This window comes from Crocuta crocuta, unplaced genomic scaffold (genome assembly GCF_008692635.1).
Source record: "Crocuta crocuta isolate KB4526 unplaced genomic scaffold, BGI_CrCroc_1.0 scaffold333, whole genome shotgun sequence".
In the NCBI taxonomy this organism is placed as follows: domain Eukaryota; kingdom Metazoa; phylum Chordata; class Mammalia; order Carnivora; family Hyaenidae; genus Crocuta; species Crocuta crocuta.
Genome location: NW_027532856.1, coordinates 2,112,871 through 2,133,222, shown reverse-complemented (window position 1 = coordinate 2,133,222; position 20,352 = coordinate 2,112,871). Strand labels below are relative to the sequence as shown.

Sequence of the window (20,352 nt, the reverse complement as noted above, 5' to 3'; positions counted from 1 at the left end):
CCCGGGAACAATTATTTTCACTTCGATTATTTGCTTTAGCTTTTCTCTGACAGTTTTCAACAATATCCAGGGGACTATCATGAGCTCTGGTTCCGACTAGTTGCCCGGGTGAGGTCCCAGGCTGCTTTTTAATTGCTCACTGGGCTTACATATTCAATGGAGAGAGACTCTTTTGTTTCTTTCTAAGTTTATAGATGGCACCTATAAGCATAAGCCTCTCAGGCTCTTGGACACAATTTAAAATAGCGTGGCACTAACAGTTTGACACTAATGTCACTAAGACAAATGGAATTCCCGGTTCAGACTTAAACAAATTCTAATACTGCCCCCAATATTGTCCCTCTGCCACCACAGTCTCAGGCAACAGACTGCATAAACAGTCCAGGCCTGTACTAAAGATGTAGTAATAAAGGTACAAAAAAGAAAAGTTGGGTCTCTTGGCCAAAAAGCCCCTGGTAAATATGTGGCACCCCGGTATATCAACAGTAGAGAGAATTCCATCAATTCCTTCTCAAAATGCTTAGGGAAGACTTAAAGTCATGTCAAGGACTTGGTGCTTGCAATAGAGAAAGCAAAGGCGAGGTTTTAGTTGACAAAAGATTTATTCAAAGAAGCAGTGTGTCAGCAGAAAAAAGCTTTCCCAACAGCTTCTTCTACTTCTGTTTACAGTTTCTTCATCTTCAAGTGGGGCAATCATTTTTTTTCCTTAATTGTGCTGAGCTAAAATTTTCCACATTGTTAACTTGAATTTCATCTTCTAACATCCTATAAATATTAGAAAGAAGAATGAGAGGAATATTTAAGTCAGAGGGAGAGAGATGTGGCTGATCACCTTCCTCATGGGCAAAATCAGGTCTTTTCCCTATGTTCTTAATCTCTAACACCTATTTTTGATTCTATACAGACATGTAGGGATTCTATACAGACATGTAGGTGTTCATTAGAGTTGAAATAAAGCACAACTTCCTCTTTTCTAATAAAAAAAAGCCAGTCTTAGTATCTGAGTTTGAATATTTGCTAACGGTCTCAAGTATAAATAGTGTCAAGGTAAAGTTGCTGACCTCCTTTTTCCCCTCTGAGGGACTGTTCACAGTTCAGGATTAAGCCTTCTTTTAATTTCATCCTCATCCATAATCCTCTTACTGATCCCACATAGGCTTTGAATATTCAAGGTACAAGTATGCCTGGGGTTTTCGTCACCTTATAATCACAAAGATTATATGGAAGTCTACGAAACGAAAACCACATCATGCATTCAAAGAAATGTATCAATATTTCTAAAAAACTTTATATCCTTTATATCTGAGAATTATTTTAGGAAATAATGAACACATCCCTGACCAAAAAAATAAAAAAAAAAGTGAAAAAATTTTTTACTCATTGACTTATCCCACAGATTAGTACAATTGTAGGCACTTTGTTTATTCTGAAAATACAGATTTTGGTAGAGCAAAGTCTCTGATGTGTTAATTATGAAAGATACATTAAAACACAAGTTTAGGAGGGGCACCTGACTGGCTTAGTTGGTAGAGCATGCAATTCTTCATCTCGGGGTCACAAGTTTGAGACCCATGTTATTTTGAAGGTCTCTGAGCAANAAAAAAAAAAAAAAAAAAGTGAAACAATTTTTTTGTGCAGGGAATCTTGAATTCTTTTTACAGACGCAGAGAAGACTGGATAGGTAGGAAAAATCACTTGTTGAAAGTTTCAGCAAACATTCAAGACCATGATTATAATGTCACGGCTTCTGTTATTCAGCTCTAATTTTTAAAATCATGGCACTAAGTGGCCTCACCATTGGAAGACTAAGTGGTGTTTCTTACATATCTCTTTGCTTCTTACCACCAGCATCTTTTGTGTATCTGATGGCATTAAGACACAGTGACTAAGCCTGTCTACCTCAGATTAGAATGGCAACTGTAGATACAATGAAATATAATCCTTAGGAATATTCTTCCCCCAGCACATCAGAAAAATCTCTGTAAAATAAAAGCATGCCCCAAATGAATGTCCTTCCAGCAGAGGTGTGACTTAAATAATCTCCTTGTTGCCTACCCAACCATACTTCTCTAGTAAGTATCATTTGTTTTTTAAAAATATCTGGTGCACCAAATGCCAAATCTGTAAAGTAGGCACAATGATCTTTATAAAATCACAGCAGGCACAAAAAAATTATAAAATCAATCAAATCAAACCATTTTGTGTTTTAAGTATATCATTTTCTTCAGGATGCAAATTACTTTGCTAATGGGAAAAGCTGGGTGTTGAAAAAGTATCTCCTGAATTAACTAATTTCTTGGAAATTATTTAGATTACTTCAATCATACAAAGAAAATAATATTCCTCTTGAGTCAAAAACAACAAATACAAAAAAAAAAGAACAACAAATACTAAGTCTGAAACTTTGTTCTTATTTATAGAAATACTTGATGTAACACTAATACCTTATTTATCAAAGCCTACTCTACAGGGTAAGAACTCATTTTGCTTAACTGTCACACAATTTCCCTTCTCCTACTGTCATCTTCCTCAGGAATGTACATAAATACTGCTCCTACCACTTCCAATAACTTTTTCTCTATAAAAATGTTTACTTTAGTAGAGTTTGACAAAGAGGTCTGCTCTTCATATGAACCAGGCATGAGTCTGTCTTTAAATCCCAGTTGCTTTGAGCTCTGTCTTGGTAAACATCAATTTCCATAGTAAAACCACAAACGAGGAGAAGCAAACTTAGGATGAACCAGATCTTTCTAGGCTTTCTGCCTGGAGGGATCGAAAGCAACTTTAGAGATGTTATTAAGTTACCCAACAGGTATAGCCTACAGGTCTGGGAATGAGAGGATCAGTCACCAATGTGAGAAACAAAATCTGAATAAGGCATTGGCAGCTATCTTTCTACTTTTTCTTCAGAGGTCCTATACCTTTACCAAAAGGAGGACACGTTATTAAAAAAAAAAAAAAAAACAATGAGAAGAAATTCTTATATAGTTCACTGAAAGGAATGTACAGAGAAAAAAAGTACTTCATCTAGAAATATTGTCTATGATTTGGAGATGCTGATGTTAATGAAAAATGGTAGTAGTTCCTTCAAATCTCATTTGTTCTAGGTAGCCTGTGTGGATAAGGGTAAAATCCTATATCTTTCCAGAATGGTCTTCTTGGTCAAGAAGGGAACATCTCATAATTATCTAAACTCAAAATTTTAGGTAGGATAGTACCTTTTGACTCATGAAGTTCAGATGAAACATGCTATGGGAATGACATCTACTTATAAAGCAGTAATAGATCTGCCAGTCTAAATATGCATATTTATATAGAGATAATATATCTAAAGGCATAGAATTTATGCCATGCTAAATCACTGAAGTTAATAAGCAAAACATACATATTTTGGGAAACGTATTTCTATATGAAGCAGATATACTAGATGACCAAGTAATTATAAAAACAAAATTTCTTAGCAAAAGCAGTCTAATACTCTGCTGATTTCTGTTAATTTCAATAGAATAGCACCGCCAGATAAATAGATCTCTAAAACATAACATGCTATAAAAAAATAAAGGTATAAATAAAACATTTTCATTTTGAAAATTATTACAACTGTCAAAGATTTAATCATATCACACTAAATTTCTAAATTCTACGCCTCTGAAAAGTAATTATATGAAAAATAATTATAGCACCACTAGTTTAGACAGAGCAACTGCTGGCACTAAAATAGAAGAACAGTTATAAAATGTGCCACAGGAACAATTAAAAAGACAATACATTTAGTTGTATAAATTGCTTGAAAGTAAGACAAAGCCATGAAGCCGAATCAGAGGAGGCGCCACAGAGGCCATATCTCTAAGCAAAGGCAATCAAAACTCCAGATAAGCATCTTCGTAATATGCAGTTGACTCTAATGCATGGGTCATAATCAGAGAAGCACTTCCTGGTTCAGGAGCAGTTATACAAATTTATTAGATTCTTTTTAACAGAAGAATCTAAAACGGAATTTTCCCATGAACTTCTTTTTACAAGGAACCCAAACCGTTTAGTCTCTAACCTCCCTAAACATCAATAGGAAAGTAAGTCAGTTACAATACCGGTCCTATTAGATAAAGTAGATTAAGATTCCCCAACAAGACATTATTCACTCACTTAAAAAATACGTTGAACAATAGGGATCCAAACCATTTGAGAAGCAGAGAATTATTCATAACAGTCCAACTCCTCATCTATGTGATTTCTTTAGCTCCAAGTTAGAGAAAGCAGCACACACATTTCATTGCTCTGTCTCAGAAAGGAACTATGGCTTTCTGGAATGAAAACAGGCTTAGAAAAATAACAACAGAGCTTAGTCACCAAGAAGTCCTTTCTCTACTCAAAAAGATTAGTACTTTCAGGCAGAGGCTCAGAGCTGCAGAACAATATCCTAGAATCTCCTACAATGTGTCTCTAATGGAAATATGGATGAATCAAGGGCAAAGATCTGGTTCCTTTCTTTGACATCATTTTAAAAACTCTTCTTGCAGCAGATTTAAATCAAACTATGGTTGCTGATAGTTCATGGATATTCCTCTCTGTGGCATGAGATATCTTTAAAAAGAGCTAAAATTGAGACAGTGCTATAGGGTGAATACAGAGTATCATTACCTCAGAGTAAAGCGCTGAATACGGCAACTTTTAATAATGCACAGCAACTGCTTTAGAGATGTGTTTACTTGACTGCGAGCCACCCAACTCTAAAACATTAATAATATGGCCTTTCAAGAATGTTAACCCCCCACCCCCACAACAAAGGCTACTACTGTAATCTCGAATAAAATACTGTAGGTTACAATACAGCACTTCCAGGATTCACAATTTTAAATGATAATTCCAGATGAGCAGGATCTCTTAGCACTCCCAGACTGAAACGATCAAGAAGATTTGTTGTTTGCGACACCTATCTCAGTATTTCATTCAATGCAGGGAAGCAAAGGCTACAGACTTCACACATTTCTGTGCTTGTTTCCAGGGGACGAGCATGGTTGCCAAGTGAAAGCAGAGGGACAAGTATGAGCCCTCTCAAGCAAGAGTCTACATTAGGAACGAAGGCACAGCCTTAGAGGCGGACAGCTCAATCAGACACAAGGTCCGATCCACTGAGGGCAAAAAAAAAAAAATCAGAAAGCTAAGAAAACGTACAAAACCATTTAGCTTTCAAACTTCAAAATACATCCAGACACAGAATCAGAAACAGAAGCTTTGGTCTTTTAAAAGTGACCTTCACAAATCAGTTTTGTGTTTGTTTCCATTTTCTTTCACAGTTTAAGCCTCAATCAAATCAGCAGTCTCTGGGGATTTTGAAATTGCTATAGATTAAAATCCTGTCTGACTCAACTGTTTGACTAATGCCGAGTATTTAATAATTCTATTCAGGAGAGACTTTTTCTTGATGAAACCCTGCTGTATGCTAGCTTCAGACGCTCTGCAGCTGCACCATAATATAAAGCATCACTGTCCTTATTTTCTTTATCAATGCATTTAGAGATGAAAAATGTATTATTATAAACAGTTCTATTACTTGGCAGATCTGGCAGAACACAGTTTTACAGTACTAATGCAGCAACTATCACCTACAGAGGCAAAGACCTACTTCCAGGTACTAATGATACATGGCCATGGCTTGGTTCCAACGATAGGAGGTTAATAACTGTGATAGATAGACTAAAGTTAAGTTAATGAATTTCTAAACTTTATGCTTTCAATAATAAAACCATTTAAGCTACAGCATTTGGACTCTACTTCCACAGATCGAGCACTTTGAAAATCAACAGGTTGAGTAAATTGAATCCATATATTGTATTTACGTCCTCTGTCAAGGTTGCTTCTCCACATTTGAGAGATCAAAGGCAAAACAGTCATCAACCCTGTAGCCTTCAATACTGTGTTCATTACATTTAATCAAGTGCCAACCCCACTGCATCATTCACCAAACTTAACGATACTTAAATGCATGGCATTGTTTAGTAACAAATGTAGGCACGGTATTGGTTTAACAGACACACATATACACACATGCACACACATCCCCCCCCAAAAAAAGGAAAAAAAAAAAAAAGAGGAAGGCAAAAAAAATACTATTCTCTACATTGTGCAGGAAAAGAAATTTAAAATGCACAGAACTCTCCAGCACACATTTTAGAGGTGGTTTTCTACCTGAGGCAGCATCAATCACGGTGGAAATTCCCCTTCGATCAGAGACTGGACGGGATGACCCTGGCATGCTGACTGGGTCAGAGCGGACCGGCTGGATCCTGCAATGCAATTTAATTTAATTCACATATGTTACTGGCATCAAAACTGTCGCGTGCTACAACAGACCTTAAATCAGGAATGCTGGAATAGGCCAATCCATTAAAGAACCATTCATTCTAAAATGAGACAAACAGTCCCTCATTCTTGCACAAAGCTGCAGTCCCTCATTCTTGCACAAAGCTGAAGGAACACTGCAAATATCCCCTACACTCCGGATCCCTTCTTCTATTTCTAAGTTATTCAATAGATTTTAAGTAAGGGATCAAAAAATTGACATTAATAAATTTAGTATAATGGGAAAGGAAATAAAATACCTTATACCAAAACCTTTGACATTTCAAAGGACAGATAGATATGAAGAGTTATGACACTTTTCAAATTCATGAACAGCACCATAGCTAGTCACACCTGCCATTAAAGGCAGCATACACTAGATACAAAATTTTGAGCAACTCCCTTACAATCCTTAATGAAGATTACTTTACATACAACAAGAAGCATAGAAAAACAAGGAGAACAAAGCTGTGTTCGAATGTGTGGGCCAGAGGCTTAGCTAGAATCACTGCTATCTAACAGAGTTACTGCCATAAAATTACCAGTTAGCGTGTAAGAATCATAGAGTTTCAGCAAAACTGACATTTACCACATATAATTTCAAGTTGCTTAGGAGTGATAAATCTACAAATGTGAAGAGTCTATTTCCAGCTGTATTAGATTAATACTATTAACATAAAAATATCTGTATGACTAGAAGATCTGAGAGCCTAGGCAATTTAGAGGAATAAAAACTTGCCACAGCAATACAAGCTTGCATTTTTGGCAAATTCATTCACTCAATGAGTACTTGCTGAATATTAATTCTGCATCAGTATTATTCTAGGAACAGGCAGAAAAGAAACATGAAATGTAAGGTGTACACATGGATATATGGTACAGCAGGTGCACATTCCTGGCTAATGCAAAAAAAAAAAAAAGTGTGAAAATGAGTGCACTGGGTAATTAAAGCTCAGAATGAGAAAATGGGAGAATGAATACATGGTACACAGCAGACTGAGAGAGCTTGTGGAGCTGTGACAGGAATTGGATGTGTATACAGTAACAGGATATGTGCATAGCAGAGGAGTAAAAAGTGCTCTTTAAGCACCGAACTGGAACAAGAAGACCCTTGGCTTCATGACTAAGCATGATAAATTCAGGGCATCTTGAGGAGCATGCTTCAGCAGAAGCATACAGCTCACAGTGAATACTGGTGGAAGAGAAGCAGTTGATAAGCGCCATGGACAGATTATAGAAGCCTGAAATGCCAAGTACAGATTTCAGAAAAAGAGTAGTTACTGAAAGTTCAGTTTAAGCTTACGTGTATTTGTTGTGTGAAAAAAAAATTGGAGACAGGTGAAAGACAATGCATTTGATCCAGCATTTGAAGCTAGAAGCTGGAAATACTGATATACAAATACTGGTCACTGGTATTGTGTTCATCGTGTACCATCCAACCTTCATTCTACTCCAGCTGATTTTGCTAAACCAGTCATGGTAATCTCATCATCTCATGGCAGAGATTAATCAACTCCATGATAGACAAGTCTAAGCAAATTTGGGCCAGTGAGAAAAGAGGAGCAGTTTATTTGAAGTGTCTGGAAAAGATGTTTTCTGGCTCTTTAAGAGGAATAAGAAGCTAGACAGATATGATCAGTTCATCCAAAGTAAAGCCCCCTCCTGGTCTAAACAATGTAAGTGGGCTAATAAATTTCCCATTGCTAATTCAATTTATATTAGGGTTTCTGAAAAATTGAGAGTTGTGAGGTGTGCATTGGGCTATAGATGAAGCAAGGCTGGTCACGAATTGATGTGTTAACACTGGCAACAAGTACATGGGGACTTATTCTATTATTTTCTTTAACTTTTAATATGCTTATAGATGTTTGAAATTTTTCCATAATAAAAATGACAAAAATAAAAACAAACTGGTAGAGGTGATGGAAATGTTCTGGAATTAGTTAGTGGGTATATTGCCCAACAGAGTGAAGATACTAAAGACCACTGAATTATACAGTGAATTTTATGTTATGTGAATTATGTATCACTTAAAATATCAGGAATAAGGTCTAAGGATTTAATGTATAAAATTGTGACTACAGTTGATAACACTGTAGTATATGCCTGAAACCTGCTGAGAGGAGAACTTAGATGTCCTCACTAAAAAATACAAAATCACAACACATGTGAGCTGATGGATGTATTAATTAACCAATGAAAAAATAAAATAAGGGGCACCTGGGTGGCTCAGTTGGTTAAGTACCGACTTCAGCTCAGGTCATGGTCTCATGGTTCACGGGTTTGAGCCCCGCATCAGGCTCTGTGCTGACAGCTCAGAGCCTGGAGCCTGCTTCAGATTCTGTGTCTCCCTCTCTCTGTCCCTCCCCTGCTTGTGTCTTGTCTCTAACTCTCAAAAAAATAAATATATGTTAAAAAATTTTTTCAAATAAAATAAAATAATAAGGTAAAAGGAGCCATTCTTGAGTAGAAAACTAGACTTTGTATCTCAGCTTCTTTTACATGATCTATTTCTCAGGTCTATTAATAAATATTTCATTCACCTTTTTTACAGTTTAAATCCCTGCCGCAAATAAGAAGCTGCCATGAGCTTAAGTCATCCCTGATTTCCTAATGGATAGGACAGTCAACTCTATACCTGCCTGTTCCCCATTTAGGTCAGGATATAGGGAAGCAGACTATCAGAGCACCACATAATTCTTAATGATACCTTATGGAGTGCAGGACAGGGCACCAGATGTTAAGGGTTAGGCTGTACCAAAAAGATCTAAATAAAGTTTTTATAATTCAAAGGACAAAATAAGGCTAACAGCCTTAGTCTCATTGTACGTAAGCCTAAAGAAATGTAGTTTAAAAAAAAAAAAATAGAGGTGAGGCACTCAGAGCAACAGTAAACAGGAATGAGGAGAATGTAAATAGTTGCATTTCTAACTGGACGCTGGGCAGGAAATGGTACTAAACAGTCCGCTTGCAATTGGAATGATGTAAGTCAAATCTGAATTTCCCATCAAAACTGTGTTCTAATGGAAGTTAAGGTTTTAACCAAGAGTCTATACGCTCCGTATAAGAAAGAGGAAAGCCCCTGGAGAAAATTCTAGAAGGGGTTCAGGGCAGTAGCTTTATCTGAAGAAGAAAGTTAGAGAGCTCTTAGACGAAGGGCTATATCTAAAGTAAAGAGAAATTAAGCAAGCTGGAGGTCACAAAGCAAAGAACAGAGCTGTCTACACAGGAGAGCTAGAGATGCTCTCCAAAGAAAAGGGACAGAGGTTTGTTACGGCACCAGGTGACAGTTATCAGAAGAAAAAAAAAAGCTTGTGAATAGTTCAATAAAGAGAATAAACATAGTTTTATGGGCCGTCTATTTTAAATGCCTTATTATTAACATTAAAATACCTGAGTGACTTAAAAACATGAATGACTACACACTGAATCATTAAGTTGAGGACTGATGACTTTCTGAAAATGGACTGGCTATCTAAACCAGATCACATTTAACGGCTGGTACCAGTGAAAACTGGTGTAACAGTACTGCCACTATTGCCTCACACTTGGCGGGAAAGTCCCACTTCTGAAAAGCTGAAGATATGCTAGTTTAAAAAACAAAAAACAAAAACAAAAATGTATAGAGGAAAGTACAAAGCAAACAAAGAAAAAATGAAGACACTGAAAAAGGTATTACAGGAGACATGTTCCATGATATATTACTCTTTTTAAAAACATTTTAAAAATGTTTACTTAGTTTTGACAGAGAGACAGAGACAGAGCGTGAGTGGGGGAGGAGCAGAGAGAGAGAGGGAGACACGGAATCCCAAGCAGGCTCCAGGCTCTGATCTGTGCATAGAGCCCAACGCAGGGCTCAAACCCACGACCTATAAGATCATGACCTGAGCTGAAGTCAGATGCTTAACCGACTAAGCCACCCAGGTGCCCCACTTTTTTTTTTTTTTAAGTTAGCTCTACACTCAACGTGGGGCTTGAACTCATAACCCCGAGATCAAGAGTCACATACTCTACAAACTGAGCCAGCCAGGTGCCCCATGAATTACTCTTTAAGGAAGAAACATTTGGGACTAATGAATCTCTGCAACACCTTTTGCATTGTTAGAGAAAACTGATATTAACAAAGAGGTATATAAAAATATATTTCCAACAGATGATTGGCACATATTTTTCCATAATTTTTAAAGAGATGTAAGAAAAGGGTCTATTTTAGATTCAAATAAAATACATTACAGAAGTTTTTATAAGAGAAGACAAGGAAAGGGAGATTACACTGCATTAGACTAACCCTTCATTGTTATGCCCTAATGTGTCAAGTCTGGGTGTAACAAGCTAAATTTGTAAGCAAACCTGAGGCCTACAAGTTTTCCATTGCATTAAAAAAAGATCTTTAGTAATAAAAGGCATACTTTGTAAACTTTGTACTATGACTCTTACAAGTGAGCGTCAGAGAATATATATGAGGAATATATATATACAACCAACTATAGGTTAATTTATATCTGTTCTTTCTCATCCAAAAACTTTTTAAAGCCTAAAAGAGGGAATAAGCAAGATTTAGATGAAGGTTAGTTGAAAGATGAAGCATAAGATCAGGAAAGAAGGGTACTTGCAGACTTTAAGCAGTTAGAAATATGAGGAAAGCATCTTGAGATTTTATTATTATTATTTTAATATTTATTTATTATTTTGAGAGAGAGAGAGAGAGTACAAGCAGCAGCAGGACACAGAGAGATGGAGACACAGAATCTGAAACAGGCTCCAGGCTCTGAGCTGTCAGCACAGAGCTCAACACAGGGGTTGAACTCACGGACTGTGAGATCATGACCTGAGCCGAAGCCAGATGCTTAACCAACTGAGCCAGCCAGGCGCCCCTGAGATCTTTTTTTTAAATGCACTGAATAGGGGCACCTGGGTGGCTTAGTTGGTTAAGCGTCTGACTTTCGTTTAGGTCATGATCTCGTGGTTCGTGGGTTCGAGCCCCACGTCGGGCTCTGTGCTGACTGCCAGCTCAGAGCCTGGAGCCTGTTTCAGAGTCTGTGTCTCCCTCTCTCTCTGACCCTCCCCTGTTCACGCTGTCTCTCTCTCTCTCCTAGAAATAAATTTAAAATAAAAATAAAAATAAAATAAAATAAAATGCACTGAGTATTAGATTTAGGAAAACACAATCTGAAACACAAATACTTACTGGATGTGAGGAGATCCCACAAACAGTTCCCCAGCAAGAATAATGAATCACCAGCTACAGTGCATGGATTTTGCCCCATTAGTATTGTGCCAAAAGGACACAGTAAATTAGGTAAACATTAGCTGAGATGCTCATTACAAACGAATATATTAATCTCTTCAAATCATTCCCTGGTTCTTATTTCTTACCTGAGACTGTTGAGATCAAGATCATCTGTATCAAAATCCAAAAGGGGCTGTGGAGTATCACTTGGACCATGAGACTGCAGCACCGATGAACTAGATGATATGACTGTGGTCTGGCCTGAGGGGTGGATGGTTTTGAACTGGAACTGTGGACCCATCCACAGACGTCTGTGGGGTCCAGTGTGGGTTACAATTTCTACCTGGAACAGATTACAAATCATGATTTAAATGTATTATGACCTCCTTCAAAGAGCCTTTCATGATTCCCTCCATCCTGTCTCTGAATATCCTCTAAGAAGCCCATCTTAACCAAGTGGGAGAGGTACGGGGCATCCACAATCAAGGGCAATGGTAATCAGCCTATACACACATTCACTACATCCCTCTACTGACTGTTACCATAATAAACAAAAATTGTGTGTGTGTGTGTGTGTATTTATATACATGTGAATCCACACACATACACACACACCCATACTCCCCCACATACAGAACACGAAAGTCACATGAGAGTAAAAGGATCAGCTGCCTGCCTCATATAAGTAGCATCAACTCCCTAGGGACTACCTTTTTCATTCATTCTAGACAGTACTTACCACTTTGTGGGCATGCACTGAATACTACACCTATCAATCCACAGATTAAAAGTAATTCCTTCACTGAGGATCAAGCTCATGACAAACTTGAAGTTGTTCTTGAACTATCCAAGGAAAAGAAAAGGTCTGAAATAATTTTCAACACCCAAAGCCAGTTTCTTTCTACAATTAAATATTATAATATTTACTATACTGCCCTCAAAATCCCCCCAAATAAACTTTTAAATAAACGAAAAGAGTATTATATATTTTCTCTCAGACTAGATTTGTCTTCAAAATACCATTATTTAATTAGACTCTTTCTTCTACTACCACAAACACAGGTATTTTCAGTGCTGCAAAACAGTAATACTAAAATGTTTACAAGTTTCATGCTCTATGGAGGGGATAGGGAATGGTGCCAATATTACAATAAAGACGTTAAAGATAAAGTAGAGAGTAGAAGATAAAACCCGAAAATAAACATATCAGATGATTTTATACATGAGCAACTTGACTAAGACGCTAAATATGCAAAAATTTAGTGAAAGACTACTTCTCAATGTCTTTAACTGCTACATCCACGTCTGTAAATACACTTCATAGAGCTAACTTCCCATGTGCCTTATTTTTGCCCTGAGTTTCTTTTATATTTAATCACATTTCTCTGATTGCAGTGATTAATTCTTAACAAAACATAACTGAAAAGGTTCACAGAGTGCAGCTCTGGGTTTGTTAAGTCCTAAAGGGCAAAAGCATCATGCTCTTGGAACACTATTCACATTCCCACTAATCACAGGGCGAAAACTACTCAGATTTAGGACAGTGATTTCTGATTCAAGTAGTTGTATTCTGCAACGCAAATTAGGCCACAGATAAAGCGTTCTGTGTATTTTAAGCTCAAAACCATCCGTGTCACAGAGCCGAGAGGTAAACAGATGCCTCTGCAATTTCACTGAGGCGATGGCCAGATGTTCCTATTCACTCCCCTGTTGCGTGCAGTACAAACATATTGTATATACTTTCACACTGACAGCACACATTACCCCTTTCTCTGATTGAAAAGTTGAAGTGAAGGACAGTGGTTTCTTTGCCAGCATTGTTGGTTTTTGCACTTCATCGTGGTTCTCCTCCAGGAAGGAGGCACCTCCAACTGGCAGGAGTTGAAGGCTCAGCCTCCTCTGAGGGGCTTCCTGTGAGAACTTCAGGTGTAATGAAATGCACGTTACCTAGAAACAGTCTGATTCTCCAGCTTCCAGATTCCCTTTAGTTTTTTGGGGCTACCCTCCCCGAGAAAGCAGAGAAACTGCATGGGCCTCCACTGAGGCACCTGTCTGATGAAAAGCCGCTGGATTGGTAATCTGAGACAGGTCATTAACTTCACCAAATGATGTCAGACTTGAGGCAGACATAACAGCATTTGTAATGAAGTCATTCGTAATCTCATCATTTTGAAATCTGCCCAAGTATCTTTTATTTCAAAGCCCTTGAGATGAAGACAGCTTCACCTGGCAAGGGGAGAAAGGGTCAGCTGAAGCTGTCACAGGGCTGCTCTGGAGACCACTGGAAGCAGTAGTACGTGAGCTGAGGAAAAGAAACCCAGCTGGGTGCAATCAGGACGTGTGCAGATTAGGATCCAGAACTTTTCTAATCAAAGTATGGGCCCAATCTTCACAAAATGTTGGCTCCACAAAACCAATCTCACAGATTGTTGAATGGCTGCACTTTCAACAAAGCCAATTCTTTTTTTTTTTTTTAAGTTATGTATGTATGATTTTTTAAAATATACTTTATTGTCAAATTGACTTACATACAACATCCAGCGCTCATCCCAACACGTGCCCTCCTCAGTGCCCATCACCCATTTCCCCCTCCCCCCCCATCCACCCTCAGTTTGTTCTCTGTATTTAAGAGTCTCTTGTGGTTTGCCTCCCTCCCTTTCTGCTTGTAACTATTTTTTTCCCCTTCCCTTTCCCCATGGTCTTCTGTTAAGTTTCTCAAGACCCACAAATGTATGGCCAACTAATCTTTGACAAAGCAGGAAAGACCATCTGATGGAAAAAAGACAATCTCTTTAGCCAATTATTATTTTAACCCAAACAGCCCATCTAAAACCCAAGGTTCTAAGGGATATACATGGATTGTTTGAAAGACATGGATTGTTTGAAAGACATACAGAAGGCTTTATACAGAAGGCTAATGTACATATACGCATATGTATATAATACATATAATATAAAATATATGGATATATATCCCTGTGGCAGTATTTATAAGAAATTCTTTATCTATTTAAAAAAATTTAATGTTTACTTATTTATTTTTGAGAGAGAGAGAGAGAGAGAGAGTGCGAGTAGGGGGGGGGAAGAGAGAGAAGGAGACACATAATCTGAAGCAGGCTCCAGGCTCTGAGCTCAGCACAGAGCCCAATGCACATTTCGAACTCACAAACTGCGAGATCATGACCTGAGCCAAAGTTGGGCGCTCAAGTGACTGAGCCACGTAGGTGTCCCTATCAGAAATTCTTAATATGGAAAGACAACTGATTAATTCTTGGTGATCCTACAAAGAGTTCCAAGTTGTGCCCATTTTCTTCTAAGGAAAATAATTTTTTTTTTTTAATATTTAACGTTTTATTTATTTCTGACAGAGAGAAAGAGACAGCATGAGCAAGGGAAGATCAGAGAGAGAAGGAGACGCAGAATCTGAAGCAGGCTCCAGGCTCTGAGCTAGCTTTCAGCACAGAGCCCGACGCGGGGCTCGAACTCACGAACCGTGTGATCATGACCTGAGCCGAAGTCGGACGCTTAACCGACTGAGCCACCCAGGCGCCCCAAGAAATTTTAAGTTCTTAGAATCAATAATAAAAACAGACAATGGATTTCTGTTCTCCTTCACTTTAATAGGTCAAACAGAGTTTTACCTGAGAAAGCCATTCTTCATCTTCCTGTCCACTATGGTCAGAAGCTAAACTGTCATAGGACCCATGCCGAGTAATGGGACCAGGACTTCCAGGGGGAACCACTGTAGGAGAAAGAAAACATATTTTAACAACTTTAACCCATGAAGTGGAAAAATTAATGTGGGCACAACTGTCCTGGATACTGTGTTAATTTTTAAGATAAAATACAACATAAAATGCACAAACACAATTTAAATAATTAATGAACAAGAAAGACTGAATTTTTTAGGAGTAAGAAAGATCTCGAATTAGAGGTATACTTAAAAAAATATCCATACAAATTTCGTCATGACATATATCAGTGTAAAAGAAATAAATAACCAACTACATCTTAACAGCACGAGTACATTAAGGAGCAGTGACAATTCCATTATACATGCACCAGTGTATTTCCTAGCCTTTGGGATTTAGGACATTTCAATCGCTTCTAATTAACAAAGAAATTAATTTGATGCAGTTCCTATAATTTGGGAAGGAATTTTTAAAACAAATGCCAAGATTCTTTAGGAGTCTATTTAATAGTTTCATATAAATTATAAGACATAAATATGCATTTCTAATTTGAAAACACTTTCAGTTCCTGAGGAAATATTTCATTTTCTTAGACATTTCATTAGGTTTCCCAATTTTTCAATGGTAGAAGATAGACCCAAAATACAAAGAGCCTATTTTCTCACACAATGAAGAACTTTTGCTTAGTCAAAGTAATACAATTATTAATTTATTGAGTTCCTACTATAAACCAAATATTATCCCAGTAAAAACTTAGCTTCTTTTTTAGTATTTATTTCCTTTTTGTTTCGCCATAGGATAGTCTTTATTTTTGGAATAATTTTAAGTTCACAGCAAAACTGAGAAGACACAATAATTTCTCATGTATTCTCTGTCTCCATGTATGATTTTAATACTGAGAGAAATAAGGCAGTGAAGTACTGGGAGAAATAGAAAAAAGAAAAGATGGGGGGAAAGGAGGAAGGAAAGTATATAAGTATTTAAAAAAGAGAAGAATGAGAAACAGTAATTATAATTTCCATCACCCAGAGATACGTGTATATATATCTACATGTGCTACATTCCTAAAAAGGAAATAAAAGGATATGAACATATTTAAATATCTCAAAAGCTTATCAGGAATTATATAGTTTCACGAGCACTAATTGAGAACACTAGTTTCACTGCACTCTTGCCAGAACAAGGTATCTTAAAGAACTAAATCTTAGTGAAACAGATAACAGATGAAGTAGACCTTGGGCAAGGTCTGTAGAGTTAGAAGAACCTCGGGCAAGATTGTAAAAGAACACATACTCACAAAAACCTAACTTAACTTGGTGGCAGACGAGAAGTGGTACCTAAGCCATCAATTGCCATTCAGAGGGGGATAAATAGTACTCAAGTTTAGGATTTGCAATGGTTAAAATGATTAGCTGCTATTTTTTCAAAATCATAGTTCTACTAGTGAGAGACATGTGGCATCTGACACAAAACACCAGTGGCCACCAAAGCATAACATCGAATTTCTTGCAATTCTAAATGGTTATCAGGAAGTAAAGAGTATCATAATAATTGTCTAATTAATATTTAAGCATCCTCTTGGGAATAATTTTGGTGTACACTGTGAAACTATTAAGTAAAGTTATGTTTGCAAAAGGCTGAGTAGTTCCTAAACGATTTATTATCTTTTCAATAAATAAATTTTATATTAAATTCTTAATACAGGACAGAGCAAGTGGATCATTCAAACCCTATATAAACAGTAGTTGAGAAGGTAACTAAGGACAAATACCTAAAGGTTAGGACAGCCTTTGGAAAGCAGTTGAGGGCAGAGAAGATTTTCAGGAGAGGAAATAGGCCATGCAGATATATGAGAGGAAAGTGTCACAAAGTGAATATCACGTACAAACATTTTGAAATGGGAACACAAAGGAAATGTTTCAGTAGTTATGAGGAGGCTAGCATGGTTGGGTGTGGGAGGCAGGCTGGGAATGGAAGATGAATCAGTAAAACAAAGGTGGCAGAGGGGGAAGACCAGCTTAGGGATTTTTTTTAAAAAAGATAAAGCTACAGTAATGTGACGGAAACATATAAGAAAGTTGTAATGTGAAGTGAGAAATCATACCCTTTTATAACTAGTATTTGATGAGAATGTTTCCAAGGGTTTATGTTGCATTCTATCTATGCCGAGTCAAAGCTAGTACCTGTCACAGAACACGCACTCGGTAAGTTTTAAGTGAATGGAGTTTGGGGTTCTGGGCTAAGCAATGGCACCAGAATGGCTGGATGTTTACTTATCCATTATCAAAATGGGATAAACTTTAAAAGAATATAGTGTCAGGGACGGGGTAAGGAGTAGGATTGTAGATGAAACGAGATTAGTCATGAGTTGACCATTGTTGAAGCTGGAGGATAGGTACATGAAGCATCATTATTCTCTTGTTTTCTGATTTTGTGTATGTTTGGTATTTCCCATGGTAAAAATCTTTTAAAAAAGAGGAAGAAAAAGAAAAAGAAGAATCCTCCTCCTCCTCCCAACCATCCTCTACTTTCCAAAGATAGTGATAACAATACCAAAAATTTATCTATAAAACATTAACTCTGAATGCCTAATTCTTAAATAGGGATTGTAAGAAGTGTCCCATTGCCTCACATTCACTAAAAAATAGTCTTCCAATAGATGTGAACCATTCAGAAGATTCACATATAAAATACAAGTCTGGTGGGATAATATTTTCAGCATCAAATAAATATCCTTCTCTTTCCGTCACTTTTATTTGTGTTTAAAATATTTCCCCAATCCAGGTCAGAAGAACATTCCGTGTTCACTACCTTAAGGAAGCAATGACAAAGTCACAATGAAAAAAGAATTCAAAACCTTGATCCCGGGATAAGAAAAAAAAATTTAAGTATGATAATTAAAAGCAAAGCTCTCATGTTCTCTAACCAGCCAATGATTAGGAAAGACAGATTGGNAAAAAAAAAAAAAAAAAAAAAAAAAAAAAAAAAAAAAAAGGAAAGACAGAATGGAGCAAGAGTGCCATAAACAGAAAGAGATAAAAAGAGAGTCCCCAAGGAAAGGTAAAAAATGACAGAATCCCCAGAGTTTTCAGGATAAAACATCTGTCAAAAATCCTATCTTCCTTCTTGGGTAGAGTTCAGGGAATTAGCAAGAGATCCCACATGGTACAAGAGAAGAGGAGGTATGCACATAGTGTGTCTACACAGCCAAGGCTATGATAAACTCTCCAAGTTCCCCGTGGATCAGGTGAGAATAATATTTAGTATGTGTCCAAGAGTAATATGGATGAGATCCAGAGAACTGACAGACTTTTAGAAGGCTTGGAAATAGAAACAGGGATGAATCCTACAGAGAGCTATCTGAACAAGTAACCAATGATCAGATAGGGAACTGGGACATCCCAGTGGTCACGTTAAGGATAAAACATCTCCAATTCTCCTATCTCATATCTTTGTGCTCTGAAAGCCCTGTAGAATTTAGATGCAATTTTGGAGGGGATATAATTGAGATTAATTTTTCCACATTTGTTAGAAGGAAGGCACAAAAGAGAATTAGAATAGGAGAGTTTTTTTTACAGAAAAAAACTAAGCTCTGTATCTTGCAAGCCTGAGTTTAATGGACCAACATACACAGCTTTTATATAAAGAAAAATGTCTAGTATCTTCTGCATTTGCCAACTGTTCTTAGATAATTAATAAACTTGGGGTGGGAAAAGAATATGGAATTTTGAAATAAAAATCTCTGCCATGTTCCTTCCCTACCTTTAGAACAGTAATTTAAGACAAGCCATCCATCTAACTAAAAAGGCTACACTGCCAATTTACTTTCGAGAATACAACTTCAAAAGTACTGCCTCTACACACAGGCATGTGGTAAGTATAGATCAACAAGCAAGGGCAGGATGAGCAGATCATTATGAGGTAACTGTGAGCCAGACTTTGTTTATGTTTTGTTCTCAGGAAGGCAGATCATGCTTCTAGTAAGTAAATAAATGTTAAAAAAAAAAAAAAAATCACGAGGTGTATTTTGCTGTCTTACAGTGACATATGGGTGCGTGTATGTGTACATATGTGTGTTTCTATGTATATATTTATATATTTTAATATGTGTTTATGTGCAAAGCAAACAAAAACAAATCTGCTACAGCACTGACTTTGCAAATTAGTCCTGTTAATCTAAACCCAAAATCCTTCCAAGTCAGTAGAACATGAGTAAAATTATGAGCAGAAAGATTAAATGCTCCTTTGATAATGACCATAAGTCTGAATCCCACATGACAAAATTCTCAATATTATAAAGTAGAAAATGTCAACTCATAACTTCTCAACTATATAAACAGCTTGCATAAGTTCTCTGGTTTTCAATTTTTAGGTGTCTTCTGCACCGTAATATAAGGATCAATCAGTATAGAATTTTTGCAAATTACCCATATAAAGTATAGTATTTCTGAGTTAGAGAAAGTGAAAAGTATTGCTTTAGATGCTGTTAAAACTATAGGTACAAAGTATTAAGCTATTCAAATAATAACTGCTAAGTTAAAGAGTCATAAACATTGTGTTAACAGACATTTCTAGTCCTGGAGAAATTTAAACTTCTTGACATTTCAGGGTGTTTTTCCCAAAACAATGATAGTACATCCTCAATTCCAAGGAATTGAATTCTTTCTAAAATACCCCCAAAGTAAGCTAAATCTCAGTAATCTAGATTCACCTACAAAATATCTAATCTTCCAGTTAGAAGGTAGAAGATAAGTTTTTACCACTAATATATTGAATGTATTAGGGCAGGTAATTAATTTTCTTAGTGTATTGGGCATGGTGTAGATATTCAGGAAAAAAAAGTCAGATGTTCTAATGATGGAGTTTACAAGAGAGTACCCAGGGTCTAGGTATTCTGTTAAGATGGAAGAATAAAAGGAATAATTATTTGCTCCCAGTACCATATGCTTTTAAAGCAATGAAAGAAAAAAGATTTGGCAATGCATCTCGAAATAAACAGACCAACCACTTACAGGTTATAAGCAGCCTTTTTTACATAAACACAAAGCATACTACTGAACAATGAGCAGTGATTATTTATGAAGCCAATGA

General features: G+C 36.8%; 1 protein-coding gene across 1 annotated transcript in view; it reads right to left on the bottom strand.

Annotated features, from left to right (window-relative positions):
• BCAS3 (BCAS3 microtubule associated cell migration factor) overlaps nucleotides 1-20,352 on the bottom strand; it is a 586,605-nt gene that overhangs the window by 252,417 nt on the left and 313,836 nt on the right. The window contains exons 23-25 of the mRNA XM_077745617.1: nucleotides 15,211-15,311; nucleotides 11,716-11,912; nucleotides 6,187-6,284 (exon numbers count right to left, since the gene is read on the bottom strand). Of these exons, the coding sequence (XP_077601743.1) occupies nucleotides 6,187-6,284; nucleotides 11,716-11,912; nucleotides 15,211-15,311 (396 nt within the window). The remainder of the gene's footprint in view (nucleotides 1-6,186; nucleotides 6,285-11,715; nucleotides 11,913-15,210; nucleotides 15,312-20,352) is intronic.